At 41.8% G+C, this 24,906-nt stretch overlaps 1 protein-coding gene across 18 annotated transcripts in view; it reads right to left on the bottom strand.

The window, feature by feature from the left end:
* macf1a (microtubule actin crosslinking factor 1a) overlaps window positions 1-24,906 on the bottom strand; it is a 155,239-nt gene that overhangs the window by 26,989 nt on the left and 103,344 nt on the right. For all 18 annotated transcript variants that reach the window (XM_057354515.1, XM_057354520.1, XM_057354524.1 and 15 more), the window contains 14 exons: window positions 24,681-24,857; window positions 24,451-24,574; window positions 23,728-23,927; window positions 23,306-23,623; window positions 23,055-23,221; window positions 21,451-21,607; window positions 21,245-21,356; window positions 20,518-20,577; window positions 19,159-19,397; window positions 18,846-18,975; window positions 18,018-18,217; window positions 17,378-17,885; window positions 16,304-17,295; window positions 15,349-15,849 (listed from right to left, as the gene is read on the bottom strand). In XM_057354515.1, coding sequence (XP_057210498.1) covers window positions 15,349-15,849; window positions 16,304-17,295; window positions 17,378-17,885; window positions 18,018-18,217; window positions 18,846-18,975; window positions 19,159-19,397; window positions 20,518-20,577; window positions 21,245-21,356; window positions 21,451-21,607; window positions 23,055-23,221; window positions 23,306-23,623; window positions 23,728-23,927; window positions 24,451-24,574; window positions 24,681-24,857 — 3,885 coding nt within the window. The remainder of the gene's footprint in view (window positions 1-15,348; window positions 15,850-16,303; window positions 17,296-17,377; window positions 17,886-18,017; window positions 18,218-18,845; window positions 18,976-19,158; window positions 19,398-20,517; window positions 20,578-21,244; window positions 21,357-21,450; window positions 21,608-23,054; window positions 23,222-23,305; window positions 23,624-23,727; window positions 23,928-24,450; window positions 24,575-24,680; window positions 24,858-24,906) is intronic.

The raw sequence follows: 24,906 nt of genomic DNA, 5'->3' as shown, positions 1-24,906 counted from the left end.
ACCCCACCTTTAATACAATTCAAGCCAAAATGGGGGCCAGATACACTACCAGTCAAATGTTTGGATACTGTACCTGACTCTACGTTTCTCATGATCTCAAAACCTTTTTTATCTATGGTTCAATGCTTGACAAATTATGCCAAAGAATTTCTTAACAAGCTTGAAATGTAAAATGTTCTGGAGTTATACAAAAGACCAGATTTGTTTGACATTTGGTCACTGCGTGCGTATTTCCAATTTTTTCATCTGAGTTACATTTCATTGTTTTCATGACTTCATTATAACTATTTTTCACATGTTAGAAATGCATCCAAATGTCTGACTGGTATTGTATTTTGTGGTCCTCAGGAAAGAAATATGTACAGGCATGCAAGTCTACACATAATCACATGAGAATTGAGACAATAAGCCCCAAATTAAAAAAAAACAAATGACATTATGCTTTACTGAAAACCTCTCGGATTCCAGAAGAACTAAAGCAAGGGTTACATTCAGATCAATGTAAACATGGCCTTCAACTCAGTATGCCTTCCCAAACTCTTCAAAATTCCTACTCTTCCTGTCTTTGCTTTCACCTCCTGCTTTCTTCCTGTCTCTTTTCCGCATCAGCATCACGACTTCCTTCGCAGTGGCCCTGGTATGACAACATTTTATCTGACCTAAATATTCTAACAAGGAAACTATTTGTTCCATTAAGAAACATGGGTCAAATGAGGTTAAAGCCACTATCAATGAGTTCACGTCATATGTCATATGTGTTTTGTTATGTCTCTCTCTCTTCTTTGTTTCCAATGGTCTTTTATCACAGATGTTTCCCGCACACCTCCTTTCACTGCCATCATCTAAACAATCCAACATGGCTGGTGTTACCGTACATCATAACATTAATGCTCACCCTACCCTTGAATGCCTTTCCCACTGTGAATATCAACAAGTGTGTCTGTTTACCTGACTGTCCCTTCCGACCCTTCATTTGGAGTATCACCAGGTGTTATGCCATAGAGACTCGTTGACCATTCATGTTTTAGTTATTTCACAATTTTCTCCCTTAAAATCATCCCCCATTGATCAATGATACGCAGAGAGAGCTTCTCCAAAAGATTACAAAAGATCTTTCCTGAGGTCTGTGCTCTACTCCCTTCGCGCCGGGCATCACAGGGCTGTAAGCCTGGTCCTGCGCTGATATCACTGACATGTCCTTATCATCTGTTTATTTTCCAACAACTTTCTACAGTGTTCATGTGGTTACTGAGCTTGATGTTTATTTCTCACTTCCTTATCTCAATTGCAGTGCCATCTGATGAAAAAAGAGGGGGTGAACTGAAGTGGGAGGAATGGGGGTGGAGATTGCTATTGGATGACAGCCCCAAATCAGTCAGTTTGTTCTGCCTTCTTAATTCTTCAACAGAATTTAAAGATCATTTGCTAGCTGATCCTGTTCAGTCTCTCAGTCGCTTTAATCCTCTATACCCAAATCCAATCTGACAGGGTCCTGCTTCTGATTACATTTGCTGTCCCTGGGTTTTTATAAGTGGTAGTGATCATGCTGAAAGGCAGATTTGGGCCAGGCCATGGGACAAATAATATAAGGATGACCAGCCAGGCCTGGTCACTGCTGCGAATAGACATTAATGTATTAACAATCCAAACAGCATAAGGACTAACAGGCAGTCTCTCGGCCACCCGCTCGCAGTCACTGTGAAACAGAGCAGACACAAGCCTTGTCACGGCTGCCAGAGAGCCTGTCAAAGTCACATTCAAAATGATGTCCAGAATTCTTACATGTATTTATAAAAATACATTCCAGTCCCATTTTGACTCCTAAATCTCTTTCTGAAATAAACACAAAGTGATCTCATAGAAAAGGCAGTGCACAATCGGGCAGCAAAAGCAAACACATGCAAATGTGTGCAGAAAGCCATTTGCCTGTAACCAAACACACAAATGTTCACAGGGCTCTACTGCTTTACAGCGAGCATGCTTTCTAAACTAAATAAGCAGATCTGTGAACATAAATAATCCCAGATCTGCTCCTCGCCAGTAATGATTATCCCGACCACATTAGGGTTAAACAAAAGCATAAAAATGTTGTGTTTAGGTCTCCATTATTGTAAACACATGCATTACTTCGAATAAAGCTTATTCAAATACCTCTCTGAAAGGACTGTGTAAAGATTGTTTCATTCCTTGTCTGAGAACTTTGATAAGGCAGATTACACCATATCATATTGTGCTCAATTACATTATACAACTAGCACAGCATTTACTGCAGTGCTAAACTAGGTCATTTCTCTGACAGAACATAACAGCAAAGCCGAGAAAAACCTTTGAGGTAAACAGTAGTAGACTGCACATGCATATATAAAGTTTTGGGGGATCGCTTTTATGTACTGATCACCTGAAAACATTGAATTTAAAGAAGTGCAATTACCTTTGTCTCCAAATCAGGGTCATGTTTTTGTGGCAAAATTTCCTCCTCAGAACTTTTTGGTTCACAAGTTGACTCACAGTCATTGTCACATGATACTACATTCTCCTGAGAGCTCGCCTCAGTCTGGCCCTCATTAAAAAGTCCCTGCAAAAGGCCTGGCTCCAGCTTCTCCCACTGGTCTTTTTGTGGGTGCACAAAGTCGGATCCATCTGAGTCCCATTCACTATCACCAGTCATTGATCCGAGAACAAATTCAACACCTGATCGGCACTCTTCAGACTCCGAGTCCAAATCCTGACAGTCCTCGCAAGCAGAACCCCCATCGGACACAAGGCGCTCAGGGGCCGCCAGGTAAACAAAACTATCAGAAGAGAAAAATTCCCCTTCCTCTGGTTCAGGGCAGGATTTTGGGAGGGGGCTCGGAGGGGTTGAGTCTACTGATGGAGATGGTGGACAGTCCTGAGAATAGTGGGGTGGCACAGCTACAGCTAAATAAACAAAACTGTCTGTTGCAACAAAAGCATCTGTATCTTTGCTGTCAATTCCAGCTGTTCTTGACTCATGTTTGGCTGACATGGGTAGAGGCGAGGGGGGAGCAGACATTGTATTGATATCCAATGAGTCTAACAGGGGATATGAGGTGTCTGATTTTGGCGTACTTGTAGTTCCCTGATAAATCTCTGTTACCTCCCACTCATGTGAAGATACTTTCTCTTCAACACCAACTTCCATGGAGACTAAAAACTCTTCTTCTTTCTCTGACCTTGAAGATGCACACTCCTGGTCAGAGGTCATTTCCATAGCAACATGAATAGGCTCAGAGGAAACTGCATCCTCATGAGAGACAGTCTCACAGTCACTGTTTCTAACTTCCCTTTCGGTCTCATCTTCCAAGACGGAGCACTCTGGGGAATGTTGCATACTGTCCTCGATTTTCACTCCTAAATCAGTAAAGATCTCAAGATCCACATTACATTCGGCTTCTGCATGCAAACTCTCTGAGGGGGAAAGTCCATGATGTAAGGACATGTGAATGTCAGATGTCTCAGCTTGTTCCGTTATCTCCTCATCCTCTCGCTGTTCATGATCTGATGAAGAGCTGCTGCCTAAATCTGAATCACTTTCCGGTCTGCCAAAGCCTACATGGACAGCATCTGCTGGAACAGTCCCATCTTGGTGTGAGGTTTGAATGCCACTGGATTCAGAATCTAAAACATCTGCATCAACATAGTATGAAACATAATTATCTTGATCAATGTTAGAATCCTCACAACTAAAATTAAGACATTTCGGTAACTGCTCCACACTTTGGTCAATGTCTTGAACAGCAGAACAGCTCTGCATACTTTCAGTGTCCTCACAAGTTGCATTTTGATTTATCTGCAATACACATGGCTCAGCTTGATCTGTGTGGTCTATATGATCTGCTACATCAAGTGTTGAAGTCACAGCATGCTCGATTTGCTCTTTGACGTCAGATTCAAATGTGGCATCATTAACTTGATCTTTTTCCACTCCATGATATGGGTTACAGGTTTCAGAGTGCTCAAAAGTATGAACAATTTCAACTGTGTCCGCCTCCAAACACTGTCTTTCCAGCTCAAGAAATAGCTCATCTGAGCCTGCATCTGAGCTAGGGCAGGGGGAGGCACTGGGGGCCTCCGAGCCTCCAAATCCTACAGGTGGTGTCAGAAGGGGCCAGTGTCCTGAAGAAGCAAGCTGTTGTGACTCCCAGTCCTGTAACTGAGATTCCTCCGTTTCAAACTCCCAAGATATACAGCTCGTTTCAGTGCTCTCCAATTTCAACACCGCCTGCCAGTTTCTCTCCTCCATCTCCATTCTTTCTTTTTCTTCATTATTTTCCCGCTCCTTCTCAGTCTCATCCTCCTCTAATTCCTCTAAGATTCTACGTTCATCTTCCTCAAAGCAAAGTTCTGAGGCGGTCTTCTCTCGTAGCCCTACAGAAGGGGGCCAGCCTAACAAACCTTCATCACCACCTTCTTGACTCATACAGGGGGACAAGGGCAAACCCCCATAGATGAGTCCCTCTCCTTCCTGCAGGAAAGGTGACGGAGGATCCAACAGGTAAAAAGATTCCTCATCCAGATCACTATCTTCACCAAGAACGGGAGGCAGTGGAGGTAGGACAGGAAAGTTTTGAAATACTCTACCTCGCCCCAGTGATCTTTTACTACCCCGTATACTACGAGGCCAGGTACGGGATTTAGTAGGGGGACAAAATACAGGTTTTGGAGGTATTAAGGGAGCTGTGTCTTGGTCTTGTTCCAGCAGTGGTGAGTCCCGCTCAGTATCAGAGGTTTTGGTTGCAGTGGTATCCCAGTTTTGTGGTTGTTCTTCTGAGGCACTTCTAACATAGACTGGGGCCACAATCACTTTGCTGTCCTCAGCTCTCTTCTTTCCAGCCTGCTGAGAAATACTAACACTAGGTTCTTGTGAACTATCAGAGTCCGTAGGTGCAGAAGTAGTAGTCTGTGAGGTTGTTTTTTCTTTAGAAGGTGAGGAATTTGCAATAGCAAGTTTGTGAGAATGCATCTGAAGGGGCCGTTTTTGTTTGAGCGGATGAGACAGATGTGGGGGTGTTGGGCTAACACAGGGGGTAAAAGATGGAGAGCTGGAGACGGGAGGAGTTTGAGGACCTCCAGACGAGACAGGTGAAGGGGAGAAAGGTGCCAGAGGAGGTGAAAATGTAGATGAGTGTACCAAAGAATGTATAGGATGGAGAGGAGAAACTGGGACTCCAGCCACAGATAGACGCTTCTCTACATTATCTGTAGGTGAAAGCTCTAAGCGTTCTGCAAACTCAGGGTAAGTGGGTGGCATAAAAGCTTTCCAAGATCGTCGATTTGAATTGTCTTTCCTATCTCCACCCTGGTGCCGCCTTTTGGTCACAACAGCTGCCCCAACAGCAGCTGAATTCGATGCAGGAATTACCACTGAAGAGCCAACTCCTCCAATCGGAGACATACTCTGTGGGTCACCTGTGAGTTTCAGAGCATCAAAAATAACTCTTTCATCCAGTTTTTTCACACCTGCATCTGCAAGCCCTCCTCGTGCAACAAATACTCCACCTATGTCAGCTCCCAATGTTCCATTGCTGGACAGTGTACTTCCCTCACCGCCCCCCGAGCCCAGAGTACTGCGAGAGGGTTGACTGATCTTCGTGCCTTGATCAATCTGCTCGTTGATGCGCATGGTGTCGTAAATGGAGCGCTGGGGTACATAGCAGTCTTCAATGTATGCTTCCTCATCATCCCCTTTTCCAAGACACCTGGGGTTCTGCCGCAAGCAGTCCGGGCGGCTCAGTGGTTTTCCCATCCCAAACTACAGCGCCCTCAAAGGGGCGAGATGGGATGGTTACTATTCCACCAACAAAGCGTGCAGTAAGTATAAGTGAGCTGCTAAAACTATGCAGACACCTTACCCATCAGTCTAGTTGTAATGACTGCATGCAGTCATGCACTAAATTCTCAGTTCACAATGTGTTATGACGCTTAATATCTAGAGTTAATATCCTGGAAAGAAAAAGCAGGAAACCTTATTCAAAGCTACATGGTGGCATCTGTACTTGCGTTGGTGAAACACATAAGATATGTCTCTGATGCGCAGATGAATCTTTGTAGCATCATAATAAAATTCTAAAAACTGTACAAAAATGTCCAATAACAGGAGGATAAAATATTCATTTGGAGTCCTAAAAAACAAGAATCGATCCGAAATCCTTTTTCCTTCTTAGTGCTGCACCCCATTCAGTCTCTTTCTTCTCAGTGCCACAACAGGAAATCAAACAGGGGTTTCAGCTACTTTCACCATCTCCGACAGCAGGCAGCCAAAGCTGCATGTGGCTCCTTTTAAGGTGAGAACTCCAAGCAGTTATATAAAACAGCGTTCGGAAAAGAAAAGCAAAAAGTGCCACTTAGGAGATTTTGTCTCTCATCTTACTTTTCTTCAGTATATTATTTAAAAATCATAATTCCATATTCACAGAAATAATCCAGATTGACAAAATAGCTTCACTCTTAAAACGTACCTGAATAACTTTACTGACCAATTTTATTTTTTAAAGAGAATACAGTAAAAAACTGTAGCAGACTCTCTTTGACTGTCCTACCAGTGTTCTTGCAGTGCATCAATGGCTTCCTCCAATTTTTAATCCCACAATGAAGCGTTAATAGAGCATGTCAGGAAGAGAAGCATCTGTGCTTGAAATACCTCATCCTCCCCTTTTATCTAGTCCTCTTTAGCAGCGGAGCACGAAGGTCTTTGTGATATGTTCATTTCACATCATGAGCCAAAAAAAACAAAGGAAACCTAGACACTCTTCAAAACGTAAAAATCAGTTTTTGCCACCTTCTTATCCAGTGCTTTAAGGAAAATCCAAGATGTCTGTGTCCAGGAGGGTTGAGGGTTTGTATGGATATCCAGTGTACGCTTGAGTCCGGTGTAGCCAGGGAGAAAGTGGAGAGTCAAGGGACTATATCCAGAAGGCAGAGACCCAGACAGAGCTTCATTCCAAACACACTTCAGGCACTGTGATTTCCAGACAATCCCCGGACACGCTCTCTCTTCTCTTATTTGCCTCTTTCAGTATTCCAAACACAAGAGATCAGCTAGTCTCCACGCAAGCTCCTTGCTCTTTTCTCTTTAGTGTTCTTCTCGTGCAGACTTCGCTTCTCATACACAAATTCTCTCTGTGTCTGTTCTAAGGCCACTACACAGCTGAAATGGTTTGCAGCTGCTAAAAAAAATCTCCCACTTTTCCTCTCTCGCTCACTCCCCCTTCGCTCTCCGTATCTCACTCGCTCTCTCTCTCTCTTTCTCACACACACTCTCGCCTCATTTTTTTCCTCTTGCGCTCGCTCTCTCTCCCCCCTCTTCTCTCTCTCTGTTTTTGTTTGAATCCAGCTCCGTGTGTTCTGTTTCCTGCTATGGTATTAAAACGCAGGAAGTGGTCCAATCATGCCGGTTTCCTTTTCCAAAAAAACACACGAGACAAGGCTAGAGGAGCGAGCCTGAGATAAAGTCAGTGGAAGGAGGGACCGTGGAGTCAGTGGGAGTGACCAATCCGGGGATTTGACGTGCTTCCGAAGATTCACTGGATAACAGGAGTAGCTTTTTGCACAATAAGCACAAATAAACCACTCTTGTCAATTAAATCTGCATTGTTCATAAAAATGGCTATAGGTTCTTCTTCAAGCATGTGTAAAGTCATCAAACTGTTTGAATCATACAAAGTTTTTAGTTCGGGTTTGTTACATTCTCCACATTGCTGTAATCCAAACCCATATCAGCTGGGGATATACACTCCCACTCAAAAGACAGCAAACGCCTCAGGCAAAAGCAAAAAGACAAAGACACATACACAGGAAAAGTGTTTAAATGATTCAAACAAAGGGGGTGTGTTCATACACAAAGAGGGGGAGCTTCTGACAGGGAAATAAAAAATAACGGCTGCTCTTTTCCTCCTTCAAATAAACTACCATACGTGGAAGCAAAAATTCCCTTCCACTGTTCTGTCCCTCCCATTCAGACTGTTCAAAACAATACAGACGGACATACAAAAGTCTGCCATATTCACACAGCCCACTTGTGCATTCCCGTCTGCTACTCTTCTGTAACACAATCCTGTCAGGAAAGTGTGTGTGGGGGGGCTGGGGCCTCTGACAAGGGGCTTCAGGATAACATCAAATGAAAATGAATGAACATTCCACCGAGAGGTGTCCACACACCCAGACCAGCATGAAATGTGAATCCTAGCTTTTAATTTTTGCCTAGGCAAGTGTTTTACTGCACAGACCACAGCTCTTGGCTTCACACTTTTAGAAGAGTTCTGGCAGAGAGGAGACATTGAACACATGCCTCCCTATTCTTCATGGCACCCCGTCCAAGATGCACAAATGTGCACTGTTCCAAAACTAAGAGAGCTGCTTAAGAAGGCAGTATTTTAACGCATCGCTTCTGACATGCAGGCATTTCCAAAATGTAGGCAACGAACTCGCACTGCCTCTTAACATACCTAATGTCAAAGAAAGCGTTACGTTCTTCACTAAAAAGCACTAAAAACTCATTGGACAGAAAATGGAAAGAATGTCGAAGGGATAGTTAAACCAAAAATTAAAAAATCCCATGTTGCGCATGTTTGACTTTCTTTCATTTGTGGAACACAAGAGAAAATATTTTAAGAAATGTTTCAGTGGTTTTGTGTCCATACAATGGAAGTCAATGGGGTCCAGTGTTGTTCAGTTACCAACGTTCTTCAAAATATCTTCTTTTGTGTTTAGTAGAGAAAAAAAAGTTTCACAGGTTTGAAATGACACATAAAAATAAACAAGGGGGAGGGTCTTTTTCTTCCTCAGTGGTCTAGCTGTTGCTCCGAACCGCCACGCTCCCCGTGGCCTGCATGTCAAGCAAGCTAAATACTCTGTCTTTCTTATAAACTCTGCCCTCTCCGTCAGCTGGGTTGCAGCTGTCATGCCTGCTTCCAACACAAACCACCCTACAGAAACAAAAGAGGTTTGTTGTCCATTTTGCTGGTGCTTGTGGTTTCTCCCTTGACCCACATCAAACTCGGACTCAATAACCGTTAGTACTCTGCTAATATCAAACGGGACACAAGCATGTCACAAATGCAACTGGAGGATAAAATTACTAAATAAATTTGTATGAGACCAAAATAAACAAGTGTAAACAGGTCGTGTCTGTGTAACCAGTCTAAACCTCATTGAACTTCCTGATACCATTTAATTCATGACCGCTTGGCTAATGCATCCCCCAAACTCTTTCTCTTCCTTCCTCATTCTTTCAGTGATTGGTCATTTGGCCAGTTGTGCTTGGTTAAAGAGTCTTAGTCTTGACTAAGACAGGAAGAAGGAGGGGTTTAAACCCAGAAAGCCCCTAAACAGACTCTGTGCTTGGAGATGAACTGACTGGCATAGGTAAAAGGCTACGAGTGATTTGTGTATTGCTGTACGGCTCTAAATGAAAGACAGGCGCTCACTCAGCAAAACAAGCACGGGGCCTGACAACATTATTGACTTTAGAGAGCAATTTGTTTGCTTGAGGTGAGCACCTGTTGATATTATTCTCTCTTTGTCTGCTTTTACTCTCTCTCTCTCTCTCTCTCTCTCTCTCTCTCTCTCTCACTCACTGCACTAAAAAATGAAAAGGTACTGTAAGCCTCATCTGTTTGTTTCGGTTGTTCATCTACCCCCCTCCTCCGCTCCCGTTCCCTTTGGCACACTGGTTACTAGGTAGCCTGGCTCTGGTTTTCCTTATCTCAGCAGTAGATTTATAATTAACCATCAGGCTTTACCTGAGCGACTCAATGTGTGCATTGTGCATGTGGTGGCAAAAAAGAACAAAGACACACAGAGCAAAGTCAAGAAAACAAAGACACCTCCTTAAATTGAGAGGGAAGTGTGGTCCTTTCACAAAATGCAATAAAAATGTTTCAAATGTACTGTATGATTCGAAGAATTTACATTTGAGTTTACTGTGTAATTTATAACAGTACACTGTTAAGTCAATCAAACTAGCTTTACAAGTTATTTCAACTTACTATTTTGAATTCTAAAATGTTACAAAAACTTGAAAATCAGGTTGCACGAGGCATGTTTGAAACTGTGGTAAAATAATTTCATATGAATGCAGCTAGTTGTAATATTGCCCTACAATTTTATACAGTTATCTTCATTACACCTCTTAGCAAATTCATCTTGGACACAACTTTTTGGACATGTCCTGATCTATATTTAATTGTATTTACTTTATTAATGGGATAGTTCATTTACTCACCCTCTTGTCATTTCAACCCTGTATGATGTTCTTCAGCAGAACGAATGAACTATCCCATTAATAAAGTAAATACAATTAAATATAGATCAGGACATGTCCAAAAAGTTGTGTCCAAGATGAATTTGCTAAGAGGTGTAATGAAGATAACAGTATAAAATTGTAGGGCAATATTACAACTAGCTGCATTCATATCAAATTATTTTACCACAGTTTCAAACATGCCTCGTGCAACCTGATTTTCAAGTTTTTGTTTTGGCATCCACCAAGTTCAGGCGAGGGGGGAAAAGGCCGGTTTCCCCCTCAGAGCCAAACGTTACCTATATTATTATCTCGGCTATTATTTCCAGACATCAATAGATCAACAATATTTACATAAAGCCCCTATTTATTTCTGTATGCGAGTTGTTCAGGACTAAATGGAGGGAAAGTAGGCTATCCTATGGAATGCTACAGCAATACACAACAGCTGAAATAATACCAGGCGATGAGAACAGCTACAGAGAGTATGACATAACACACACACACTAACACATGGATGGCAGTGATGTATAGCATGGGGTCAATCTGGAGAAATTAGGTCATCGTATTATTCTAAACAGTAATCCTAATTTAATAAAATCCTTAGAGCAAAAATAAACTCTGAATGTGAGCAGATGGAAACAAATTTTACATTAGAAGCAGTTAGCATCAGATGTGGCAGATGCTTTAGTAAAACAGGAAAAGACTGAAAATTACACCAGCATGACATCAGGAATCACAGACAGACGGCATAAAAAAGCCCACAAAAACAAGAACTAACAACATCTGCATAGCTAAAAGTCTTTTTGATGTTTTCCACTACATAAAAATCCTATTGTTTAAATGTGTTATTTACAGTGTACATTAGTACATTTACAAAGTACAAATATAAGCATACTATATAATAAAAAAAATCAAAATGGTCTTTAAAACAGGCTTTATTTTCCTTAAAACGCATCCTTCCTTCCCTTTGTTTTTTGGGTAGAATATGACTCAGACAACACTATGGGACATTCCCCGCTTTAATGCACTTTATTGACTTACTACAAAAAGTAAAAAACACTCACCCAGTGAAAATCAGTACTAAACTACTCCATGTGACTGTAAGACCACAGGATCTAAGGGAAACCCCTAAGGTTTGTGTGGGGGCAGTGCGGGTAATGACACAGTTCTCCACTGTTGTTCTAGGTTGCGATTAGAAACGGCGCAAAAAGAGCGAGACAAAAATAGTTCGACCGCCAGTCGTGAAAGAGGATTGGAAAGTGTAAAGGGAGTGAAGATATAAGCAGCGAGGGTGAGGACAGCACGGACGGCGTGATATGATTTAAAAGCCATTGCCTCATCCGGACAGCCCTGCAAAGGAATTCCCAGTTGGACGAGGGGCCTTCGTTTTACTCCAGTCTGGCACTTTGTTCCGCCCTGCCGGCTCAGGGCTCAGCTGCTGTGCGACAGGGTGACATGGGAGCACACTAGGAACTGGAATTTTGGGGAGAGGGGGCAACCACACCCTGCTTATGTGTGAGCGGAGTCGAGGGTGGGGGAACAGCTGGGATGCCGGACGCTCCAAACAGACTGGAATTAGAAACATTCCCACACATGGACCTGTGGACACACTCCCATCGCATACAAACACACTTTCTGTATCTACAAATCACCATAGAGCACATGTCAACCCACCGCTAAATATTAGAATATATTTAGACAGGAAACACTCACAAACTGTAAAACATAGGCGAGACATTTCACAAGGGCTGACAAATGGTTCAGAAAAAAACAACAACAAGAAAGAGAGTCATGTTCTAATACTTAATAATAAATAAACAAAATAATAATATTTGCTCTAAAATGTCCACACTTATTTAAAAATACTAAAAACCTGAAAATACTAAAAGCATTATGATATGAGCAAAAAAGTCTATTCTAGTTATCTTGAAATGTTTTTATTTGATAAAAATATATTTACATTTATATAAAAAATATAATTTATAGTGAGAACTAGTTACCCCTCACATACTACAAGAATACTAGCGGAATTGTTTATCTGAACCATTGTGGCCTGGGAATCGGAAGCGTTAAATTCCTTACAATTCCCATCCCTTCATTTTACATTGAAGACGCAAGTGTGAATGGTCTCTTCCCTGCCTTCCACGAAACAGATTTCAACAACGTCTCAATAAGCTCATTGTTGAAAAGCCAAACAACAAGGCGAACTAATCTGACACCTCTTAATACCCCATGCCCCCCGCAGCCGCCCCGATGGAGCTTACACAACAAAAAAAATCTCTCAGACACACAAACACACAGTGTCGCCCTCCCAATCTTCCCCCTTCGAGCGATGACATCATTTTGGTTTCCGTGGCTTTGAAACGGAGTCTGGCTTGCGTGGAAATGAGAGCACACTGAATCTCACGGCACACAGATGAACTAGCTGTGTGCGAATTTGTCTTCAAATGTTTAAGTGTAAAGTGGTACAAAAACGGGACAGAGGATGGAAAAATGAAATGTTGTGGAGGCCAAGTTGAATAAATCTAAAGAAAGTCTTTACTAAGACATTTTATGTTATCCTCTCTTCCTAATATTTGAAATGAAGCTCTCATAAAAATACAGCAAGGCTAAGTTTTTTTAGAAAACGCTTCTACACTGCATTTTTTCCAATTTAAATTTTTTTAATACAAATTATTTTGTTGAATTTGGTATAATCCTTTAACTCTCTTTTAAAAAAAATATATTCTAATTTTTAGATTTAATGTGAACTTTTGATCCCCATTGTACTTTCTATACTATGCTGGCTTAGACTTGACTCTTAAACCCCACTTCACCCCTGTATTGATCAGTCGTCCACATGAGCTTTTACACCCCCTTCTTATTCTGCGAGGGCCTCTTTCTATTCTCTATTCATATGAACACAACCTTCCCTCTTCTGTCCCTCACACTGTCTGTGCTCAGAAGCATCTATCCAACCTGCTTTCATTTACCACCCTTGAAAAAATGAAAGAAAAAATGAAAAACAGAAACTGGGAGGATGGCATGTATTCAGTAGACCACGTTGTTAAAGATTTGAGAGGCAGATTTACTGGACAGCTCGACCTGAGATGAGATGAAGTAGGAGTGGAGTTATGAGGAAAGCAAGTGGGTAGACAGGGAGCAGTAAACTGAATTTAAAAAAGTGTAATAAAATAAGGAAAATATTTTAGATTTGCTATTTAAGCCAATATGATGCGGATTTCACACATCAGTTGTGCCGTGTCCATCACCATGGTGACATCTTAAATAAGATCTGTGTTCACAGTATGATACAAGACCAAACAACAGGAGACTTACAGTATTTCACCGCAAAAGAACACTAGATGACTACTTTATACAGTAGACAGTCTTAAAGATACCCATATTACACAATCATTTTACTTTCATTCCAAACAATATCAAAATGTTCCACATGAATGTCAGCATTTTTACCTCAATACCACCTCACTTCCTGTTGTTGCTGAGCAATCAAAGACGGCCAAAAAAGCAATGATTCAATGACACCAAACTCTGTACAAAAGCACTGATTCATTCTCCTGCTCCTGTAGGTCTCTCACACCCACCGCATGTGTCATTTCCTCAGCTTTCATGCCCACTTCCACCTACACGTCTTTGCTTTCACACTCTCCTTTCTTTCACCACCCTCAAGATGCATGAGTAAGAGATATACGGCCGTTTCATCAGACGCTGAGGGGAGGGAAGGTCAAGAAGCTCACTGTGAGAAGAGCTGAGATATCTCTTCTTCTTCCCTCACCCCATCATAGGAAGACACGAGGACCGAAAACTGCCAGAACATGCTGTGCGAAGAGACTTAATAAAGACGAGAGATTTCATCCTGCTGTAATATAAATATTCAAAATAATATGCAGATTTGAACACATTTCCTTGTCTTTGTCTCTTGAGCACGTAATCAGGAGACAGGACCTCAGAGAGTGTGTAATTGCATTCAGATTGCTTTGACGATAGTTACTTTCAATGGAAATAAATCCACCTAAAGGAAAATGGAGTGGGGCCAGACGAACATTAGAGATTTACTCAATCAGGACTAGTGTTTATATCAACATACTTTGCCAGTTCTGGAGGATTATCGTATCACCCAAACATTGATTAATTCCCTGATATAAAGTGTAGAGTTGTGCTTTAAAGTTATAGCTAAAGGTCCAATGTGTAATTTTTTTGGAGTATCTATCGACAGTAATGCAATATAATATGCATAAATATGTCTTCAGAGGTGTATAAAGACGTTACATAAAGAAGCGTTTTGTTTTTATTACCTTAGAATGAGCTATTTCTATCTACATACACCGCGGGTCCCCTTACAGTACATGGAATTCGCCATGTTGTTTCTCCAGTAGCCCTAAATGGATAAACTGCTCTATAAACTGCTCTACAGAGCGCGTTTCGTAAATACGTTATCTCCATCAGCAAAGAAGTGAAAACGTGACGACATCTTAGTTCTGTGTAAGCCAACGTAGTGCTTCGAAAGGGAGGGGTGGGGAGAGACGTTGGTCGCAATTGGCAACCTCACGGCTAGATGCAGGCGCACAGTGTGATTTAGTCTCTAAATTTGCTCAATTGGGTTTTTTCACTATTTCAAATGGACTATATTACTGAAGAAATGTAAGAAAAAGTAATGTTGGTAAAAGGGTAGCAATCGGATATTAAATCATATCATATGCAAAAGTGTTGTTTTTTTTAATTCATCATGGATTCCAATGTACTTGCACTGTTAATCGCAGGTCAGAGTTCACCAAACTTGACCCATAACCTTGACCAAACTTTGGAAAGTGCGGAAATGAATTTTTTTTTCGCAGGAGCTTGTGTTTGTGGTCTGCAGCATTTGCTTCTGTATGAATGGAAGTCAATGAAATGAAAACTATAGTGCGACTGCAGCATAAGGTTATAGGGGTTTGATTTTGGACACAGCCCAGGATGATATCCTACCTAGATAACATGCATTGTGCATAAACACTAGTAGTGAATAGTGCTTATCCCAGTGCAATTCGAAACCAAAAATTTCAAAAAATCATCCAAACACAAAAGCACCAATCATCTGTTCCTACCTTGAATTCCTGAAGTTGCTGTTTGATGACCTCCACCTCCGTCCCCACCACAGCCTGTGTATTCAGCACCTCTTCGGCCCGTCCCAGCAACCCCTGCAGCTCAGCCAGACGTGCGTAGAACTCCTTCACACGGTCTTCTGCTGCTTCTATGAGAGCCAGACGGTTCTGGCCCCTCTCAGCCAGCTTGCCCGCTTGTCTGCTCAGGGCCTCAGTCTCTCTCCTGAGAGCTAGAAGATCAGGAGAGCTGCCCTCTCTACGGAGCATAGCGGTGCAGTCTCCGCCATGACTCTCGAGCTCAGAGCGGAGGGCATTGAGTCGGCTCAGAAAACCTCTGACAGCATCAGCTTGTGAGGCCAAGGAGTCAGCATCTCGTCCAACAGGGCTAAGACTGTCCAGCTCATCGTCCAAGTCAGCGAGACGGGAGAACACGTCACGCACACATGACTGGACCTCTCCCACACCTTGTAAACGGGACTCCAGCGATGAGCAGCATTGCTCAGTCTGTGAAAGACATAGCGTGGAGACATAGTTATTTGAAATATAGAAATTAGAGATGCACTGATATATCGGCCAATAATAGGTCGATAAACGTTTAGTATCGGTAATAGTATCTATAATAGCATCGGTAATGGCATCTCTAATAGAAATGTATTGGTGTATACTAAAAGTATATCCTAAAATAATATTTAGTATACAGAATTCATAAGACTCTTCAATAAAGCAAAAGTCCTTGTTTATATGAAATTCTAATACTTGATTACAAAATCATGATGACACACTCTTTGGAATCCGTAAGCCAAATCGGGACCTCCATCCAGAATAAGATTCTGTCTAACTTCGGCAAACACGTACATGCACAGACATAAACTTCGGATGAGGTTATATATAACATCCCGTCTACAGACTCACTCCTGACACATTCCAGAGACTACTGATCATGTGCAGATTCTCTCACCTTCTCTGTAACTTCTTCAAAGTCCTTTTCCGTATCAAGAGCCTGCTGCAACAGCCGCCGGCCGCCATCTTCGGCACCGGAGATCTGTGGCGCATCCTGCACCAACCCCTGAGCCAAATTCCGCAGGTAAACCACCTGCGGCTGCAATGAGTTTAACAACTCCTGCTGGCTACGCAGACGCTCCAGGCTTTTATTGCTACAAGCTTGCGGTCCCAGCGCCTCCTGCACCTCGATCTGATGTTTGGCTGCCTCGAGTCGTCTTTCCACAGCCTGTTTTCCATCTTCAAACTCCTTCAGCCTGCTTCCCAACTCCTCCAGCTGGGCCGTGCACTCCTGGAGTCGCTCGGATAGGCCGTCCACACTGCGGTTAAACTGGGCTTTCTCGTCCCTCACGGTCTCTTCGCCAGCACAGCCCTGGTCGAGCAGCTGATCCGCTGCGGTGTTCAAAGAATCCAGGAGGGGGCGACGACGATCCAAGTCGAGGTTCAACTGTCTAGCTTTTTGCAAAGCCTCATCTAAAGCAGCGGGGTCCAGCGACAGGTGGATTTCTGCTTCCCTCTGCTCGTATTCCGTCACTAAGGGTACAAGTTCATCGTGATGTTGCTGGTACAACTCGGCACGGGATAGTGTCTCTTTTATTTGAGTGTGTTTCTCAGTGGTATGTTGGTTCAAGCTATCCCAATCGTGGCGTAGGGTGTTTAGACGAGTCTGTAACGCAGTTCGTTCATCTCCAGTAGGGAGGGACGCTAGAAGAGATGACCCTTCGGCCTGGATGAGCTCATAGGACCCACGTTGCTGTGCAATGGTTTTTTGGAGGTCCTCCTGTTGGGCGAGAAGGGTCTTCAGGGCGTCAGGTTGGCAAGGGAGGGGTTCGGAAATAGCAGCTTTGTGACTCCCAGCCTGCCCATCCAACCAGCCACGAAGCTCATCGAACATCTGTTGAAATTGTTGAGTGCTGGACAGGGCGGCTTGTAGCTGAGACAAACCATCAGCTGAAAGACAACAGTGAAAGGCATGATGGTTATTATAATATAAATCATAAACGGCAACTGGTCCATAGCGGACTCTACTCACCGGCTCGTTCTTCTAAACTCTTTAAAGGACCGCTCACGCTCTCCAGTCTCTTGTGCAACTCATCTCTAAGATACGGTTCGGCCACAATCGAGCTGAGCTCAGCACACAACTGCTCAGCCTGCGTCAGCTGACCCCGTCTTTGTTCCAGCTCAGCGCGGATCTCCCCGGTTTCCTGAAGCCTCCGGCGCAGCGCCTCGGGCTGAGCACTTAGAGATGCCTGCGCGTCCAGCCTCTCGCCCAGATCGGCCACGCTCTGAGACAGTTCCCTGAGGAGAGCCTGAAAACTCTCGCTGGTCCCCTGCGCCTGCTCGATTTGCCGGGAGCGGCCGGTGAGGCGAGAGGTGAGGTTTTCCCACTGTCGTGAAATGTCTGCCAGCTCCTTTCTCACCTCCTCGAGGTCTTTGCCATCTCCAGAACTTTCATCTGCAGACGGGGAGAGGATTCCCTCCGCTGCCTGTGTCAGCTGGTCAAACTGGGGTTGCCGGGTCTCAAACTCACGTAGCATGAACTGAGGAGGAGAAAAGAAGTTAAACGGTTTTTATAATGAAAAAAAATTCTACTTCATAATGTTTTCTTTAACAAATGATGTTTGATGTATTGTTTATTTCTAAACGTTAAAAACAATTCTAAACCACTTTACCTGCACTTGCTGTTTCTGCGTGTTAAGCATGTTAGGATCGATACTCAGCGGGCCCAGGACACTCATCATCAGCTCCTTCTCTCGCAGCCATGGGCCAAGCTGACCTGCCGCTGTTGCAAAACTGCCCAGCCTATCAGCACACGCCTCCAATTCAGTTTGCCTTTGCGCCGCCGTCTCATTGGCCTTCTTCCACCGTGAGTCTAGAGGGGAAAGCAGTGGGCTTGTTTGTAAGACATCTTAGAAACCAGTATGGATGCTTCTGTGAAACCATAGTAACATCACTGCACTGGTAACCATGGCAACACTAAAATTCTAGGGTACCATGATTGATCGTGAATCATTATTTTAATCCTAAACAAAGCAACCGCACACAATTATGATACACTACACATAGCAATTTGGTTTAGACAACATATTTTTTCGTGGCATACAGAGACAGATTGTTGTCTCATTCGGAGGACAACTCGAGTATGCCAGGCATCTGCATGCTTTTTTAAATTAAGCATTCTGATTGGATAAAAAATTATTGTCGCTTTTGGTCTTTGAAAGCAACAAAATGGCTTAAAAATGTTATTAACAGAACTTCAGGATATTTGACCTGTAAGATTGAAGGCGAGGGCTTTTCTTGGAGCTAAAGTAACATTTTTGCTTCCTGTATTCAACCCATGACCAGACCAACAAATGAATATTAATGCATTGTTCTGTGTAGTGCGTCATTAAACACTTACAAAGTAATTGCTGTGGGGATAAAGTCCATTAAACTGAAGTACTATATTTATGCAGGGACACTATATTTAAAAGACTGCTGCCGTCACTTTGTTCACTGACCTATGTCTTCAAGCTGACGTTTCCACGTCTCTGCTTCAGGAGAGTCTGGATTTTCTGTAATGAGCTGCTTTAGAGTGTTCTTGAGATCCTCCACTTTCCCAGAATGCTCAGTGAGCTCGGAGATTAAAGCCTGGACAAAGATATCCGCCTGTCATCTTACTGACGATATAATGACATACTGTAGAATGATAGCCACACTTAAGTCTGAGAAAATTACAGATTGCCCATACTTGTTTTCTGGGTTTTCATCTACTGTCGCATATTTTCTCAGTTTGAAAAAGTACAGTAAAATATCTCACTGAAAATAAATTACCTTGGTCTCTTGGGCCTGCGCACGCACCACATCTGGGCGTGAGGGTGATGCAGTTTGCCCTTGTATCAGACTGTGTTCACGAGGGCCCAGCCACTGGACAAGAGCCTCAGCGCCCTTTCTGGCTTGCTGTCGCAGGTCGAGAGAGGCTTCTTGTTTACTCCTCCTCTCCTTTAAGTCGCTGCCCAGCTGTTCATACTTGCTGTTCACATCGGCCACTGCAACTTGGATCTCTGTCAAGTCTAGAGGGTTAGAGGGAAGAAACGCTGATGTAAGTACAGTCAGAGCAGGCCAATAACCGAATACTTATTCAACTGCATCATGTTTTTGCCATTTTTCACAAACAGGTATCCTACATTTTATTATTAGGACGCAAAAATCTGTTGTTTTGTTGTAAACTATTAAACATTTTAAACAGACAGTTTAAAAGGTGTACAATCTTTATTGCTTGTTTAATTAACGCATTACCATTTTAGCTTTGTAATAAAAACACCCTAGAAGTAATATCAGTTGGACCATTTCTAGAAGCATTGCAGGAGGAAAAGTGAACTAAAATCATCAAAAGGTTAAACCTGCTATTACTGTACCATTTGTTAACAAGATAGTGTTTTTCTCATTTTTGGCCACCATTATGGATCCACTGTGTGAAAAGTGCCTTATGCTTTTCGAATAATGAGATTAAAGCTGAAGATTGAGGCATTTCAATCAAAAAATGACAGCACAAAATACACCTGTACCTGTACGCACAAATACACATGACAACAACCTGCATATACTCGGAAAGCAAACAAACAGCACAACACAGAAGCAATGGCTAATATAACAGGGAGAGTGACTAACAGAGAGCGAGAGAGAGCGAGAGAGAGAGAGAGAGAGAGAGAGAGAGAGAGAGAGAGAGAGAGAGAGAGAGAGAGAGTAGGGAAGGAACAGAGACAATAAGAGACAGAGAGATGAAGAGAGCCAGAGACCGAACAATCAGAGCAAGCGAGAAGAGAAGAAGAGGATGGAAAAGATAGAGAGATAGAGAGCGAGACTAAGATATATGAGAGCGATACGAGACAGAGACCGAAGCCGAGAGCAGTAATGAGAGATAGAAAAGAGACGTGATATTTTCTGTAATCCAAAAGAGCAAAAGACGAGAGAGAGAGAGAGAGAGAGAGAGAGAGAGAGAGAGAGAGAGAGAGAGAGAGAGAGAGAGCGAGAGCGAGAGCGAGAGCGAGAGCGAGAGAGAGAGAGAGAGAGAGAGCAAAGAGAGTGGAGGAGTTTCAATGAAAGGTGAAAGCAAGTGGATGTTAAGTGGAAGTTTAATATGGATGAAAGGAGAAAAGCCTTCAGTGATGTAAAGGTGTGGAGGACGCTCACCTTTACAGGTGTGAATGCCATTAACACTGCTGGGACTGGAACCATTAAGCTGGGGAACGCCTGGGAGATACACACAAACACACACGCTCAGACACTTGCACAATAATTCAAAGACATACTTGAGCAGTACAAACAAACATAAAGCTCAAAAACAAAACAATAAACACAGCTTAGACATAATGACAACAGTTTTGTTAGTAAGAACCTGCATGCTCAGTGACAGGCATATACGTGACCATTGTTTACTTAAATATATGATTCTGGGGCTATATAACTACAAACCTTTCAATTTACATTGCATTTTTTGGTAACACTTTATTTTACGGTGCCCTTGTTAAATATGTTACATGTATTTACTATAGTATTTACTATAAATTATGCATATTACATGTAACTAACCCTAAACCAAACCCTAACCCTATAGTAAGTACATGTAGTTTATTTTTATTACTCAGTACTTAAATGTATAATTACACTGTAACACGGGCACTAAAATAAAGTGTAACCCATTTTTTCATTACGTTCATTATTAGCACATTGACTTTTGTGGTTTACAATTTTTAAAACTTTCGTTTTCGTCACCCAACACACACATAAACTCCAAATAGCAGTCTGAGACCCTTAAAGTAGTAATTTGGGAACCAAACATTTTCTGTGACATCATAGCAAAATCACTAAAAAACAACAAACAAACACAGCGTCGGCTCCACATTATTGCTGTTCTCACCAGCTTTGTGCTTTGGTGCTGTGATGCTAATGATCTGACTCTCCAGTTGTGAACTGGTCTTGTTCAACTCCTGAACTTGGCTTCCTTGGGTCTCCCATTCCGTTAGCAGATCCTGGGAGGAGGACGAGACGTGTTAAATAAAGCTTGCTGACTAAAACCAGACGCTGGTGTCTAATCCCTGTGAATAGTGAGAAGTGAAGTCGTACTTTGAGCTGCTGTGCTCGTCTCTGCAGGCTTTCTGTGCTGAGGTTGGGTTCTTTGGAAGGCAGCTGCTCTTGCACTGCCTGCAGCCACCTGAGGAGGGAGCCAGAGCGCGAGCGGAACTGAGCCAGCTGCTGGCCGCAGCTTTGAATGGAGTTGAGTCTGTGAAGGACACGATACAAGTTAGATGAATGTATACCACTTTAAACGAAAAAGCTGCGTGTGTTTTTTTTTTCTTAACACATTAGAGGCACAAACTATATATGTTTATTTACATTAAACAATTAGATTAATTATTATCTAACACAATGAAACTATGTGAAACACTCTGTCTCAGCTTCCCCTTTTTAAAATAGTCATTTTTTGCTAGACATTGAAGTTCCTAGCTGTATCCAACAACTGAAATTATACGATAAACAATAAAATCATACAATGTAACAATAACTTAGACATCTGTTGAAATCCCAAAATTTACTAAGAAAAAATGTAAACAAAAAATGTAAACCTTATAGAATATAAAACATTTTACTATGATTAGTATTACTATTCTTAATATTAGTAATATTAGTTAATACAATTACAGTAATATATAACTATTTTAATTGTATTATTATTTTTACTATTAGTAATATTAGTTAGGACTATAATAGTAATATTATTATTAGTTACATTACATATTTTTTGGTTTAGTTCATAGTTTATAAATGATTTAAAATGTAAAGTTAAACAAAAAATGAAATGTATTGTATCACAATTATTTCCAAATACTTTCTATCTTGCCCCCTTGTCTGTTGACTCTCCTTTAAAAACAAATACTTAAAAAAAAGGTGAAAATTACAGTTTGTTTACAGCTGAAATCTACTGTAAACGAACACAACCACACATTTGGCAAATGATCCTTTCTATGAATAAGTCAACACAAGAGGTGCCTATTTTAAATCTATGGTGATAGATGAGGAGTCTGTGTTAGACGTTAAACAGAGCCAGACTCTTGTGTGGGCAGCACGCCTCCACTATTGTTAGCAGTAGTTGGGGTCGAAGGTCATGTCCTAACATGCTATTATTTACATTTAGTTTATATTACAATAATCCCACTTCCCACTAACAAGTATTCAAGGAGACACGTGGAGTCAGATATTAAGAACCCGTAAACTGACTGATGTATGATTCCTCTCTTGGGGGCATCTGAAATGATCCGTCTTGAGAAGTAATGTGGCAGAATGCTTTCCATAATAAACTTAGTGTCAAATTAGGTTAGCATGACACTATTTTTATGCCTGAAAACGTTATTATGAGATTTTTGTCACATGTCAGAGATCAAATCATTTAGAGCTCTGTCATTTTTAGAGGTTGTATGAAAAACGCGTTTGATTATGATGGGGTTAAAATCTCAACAGAGTAAACTTGTGAATAGGTCTTATGAGAGAGAACAGACTTTAAAAAACCTTTTTTCCCCCGATTTGGGACTATAGATATTAAAGAGGCACGGTGCCTGATTCTTAACAGATTCTCACAAATCTTACATATTTGCTTACTCCCTTGGTTCTACTTGCGATCTGAAGAGAGAAATTATGTTAAGTAATGTGTTTTCACAACTTTCTCCACTCACCTCTCATTGGCACTGGACTCCAGGCGTGCAAACTCCTCAGAAACATCTTTGGTTGTGTCAAGAAGACTTTGGACATTGGCGAGGACCCCAGATTGACTCAGGTCAGAGCCAAGGTCGACAAAAGACTTCAACTGATTTGACTCTTGAGCAATTTCTGATTTTATCTCCTTTAATAAGAAAAAGATCATTATATTTTTAAAACTGGACATTATTTAACAGTCACACAGATGCCATAAACGTTATTCCCTAACCTCTACAGTCTGTCTGTAGTCCTCTACACTGCAGTCTGGTTGTCCCAGTGGGGTCAGCGATCTTTCTCGACTCTGCGTGAAGCTGAGGAGGTCTGCGCTCTGACGCTCAAAGCTCTCCAGCTTGGGTAAAAGTCCTCGTAATTCATTCTCTCTTTCAGTCTGCTTGGCCTGGGCATCTGTATAGCGCTGTGTCAAGTTCTGCAGTGCCCCCTGCAGGCCAGATGCGGTTGATGCATCTGCAGACTTCAACAGCTTGGTTACAGAGTCAAACGTGGCATCTACGCTGCCCTGCCTCGAAAGCAGCTCCTGACGTATTTTCTGAAGGAAAAAAGTGCCATGTTTTTTATTTTTTATTATATAAAATTAATTAGAAATTATAATTAGAAGAGTTGGCCTATGATAATTACAGTGAGACAACACACCTGATTTTGTGTCAGGGCTTCCTGAACTGCTTGGGCAGTAGGTTGGACTGGGCCGGAAGATAAAGGCAGGCCGTCCAACCACGCCAGCAGTGCTTTCAGCCCCTCCTGAACGCTGACTGACTGAGCAACAGCCGTCTGGAGCTGATCGGCTCTTATTGACACTGAATCAGACAGAGTTTCAAAGCGCTTCTCCAAGGCATCTGAAATGATAAGGGGAAATTTTTAAACGCATCAGTCGGTCTAACATTAAAATTAAACACAATTTGTGTATTCATCACATACACAGTTATACACATTATACAACTTTGTGTTTGATAAGCTTTTATTAGACTGTGAAGAACAGAAAAAGGCATAATAAAATAATTATTAACAATTATAATAAAATATGTATTTAACTAAAAAATGTAAAAGTAAATAAAAAAAATCAAATTAAATAAAAAACGATATTATTTAAAAATATTAAAACATTTATATAATATTTAAAAATAGTAATAGCAATCTAAATAATGAATTAAAAATGGTAATCTAAATAAATATAGGATTTAAATTACATTAGAAATCTAAAAGTGTAGAATTTAAACAGAATATGGGAATTATATACAATAACGCTAAGGCAACATCAGTTCAGGTAAATAGGATGTACATTATGGCAACAAATGTTGACTCATCATTATCCACTTTTAGCTTTGAGTTTAAAAATGTGTTTAGTGGGAATAAATTTACCTGTAGTGTTGTTAAAATCTGCTGTTTTGAGAGTAGGGGACTCTTGTGTGTTGGCCAGCTCTTTCCCTGCTCTCTTAACCTTCTCGAGCTGTACCGTACGTTCTGCCAGCTCATCCTGTAGAAGCTGAGAAGAGACCACATAAGAGAAGGTGATTCATCAGAAACATTACTAATGGTAAGCCTCACTCAAGTAATCCGGTACTTCTAATATTTTGGCAAAATTATCTGACCTGTACGGTACTGAGCACACGCTGCAGCGCCTGAGGGTCTGCTTGCTCTCCGCTGGGCTTAAACATGCTCTGATTTTTCTCCTGAGCGCTCAGCCATGAGTCTAAGGATCCAGCCTCATCTTGGTACTGCTGGTATCGCTCAAGGAGACCAGAGAGACGGGTGCCAAGTTCTGAGGACTGAAGAAAGGAACACACAAGAATCAATGATCAATCTTAACAACTTTCA

The sequence above is a fragment of the Triplophysa rosa genome, linkage group LG16 (assembly GCF_024868665.1).
Source record: "Triplophysa rosa linkage group LG16, Trosa_1v2, whole genome shotgun sequence".
In the NCBI taxonomy this organism is placed as follows: domain Eukaryota; kingdom Metazoa; phylum Chordata; class Actinopteri; order Cypriniformes; family Nemacheilidae; genus Triplophysa; species Triplophysa rosa.
Note: the sequence above shows the minus strand (reverse complement) of the source record. Positions and strands in the feature narration are given on the sequence as shown.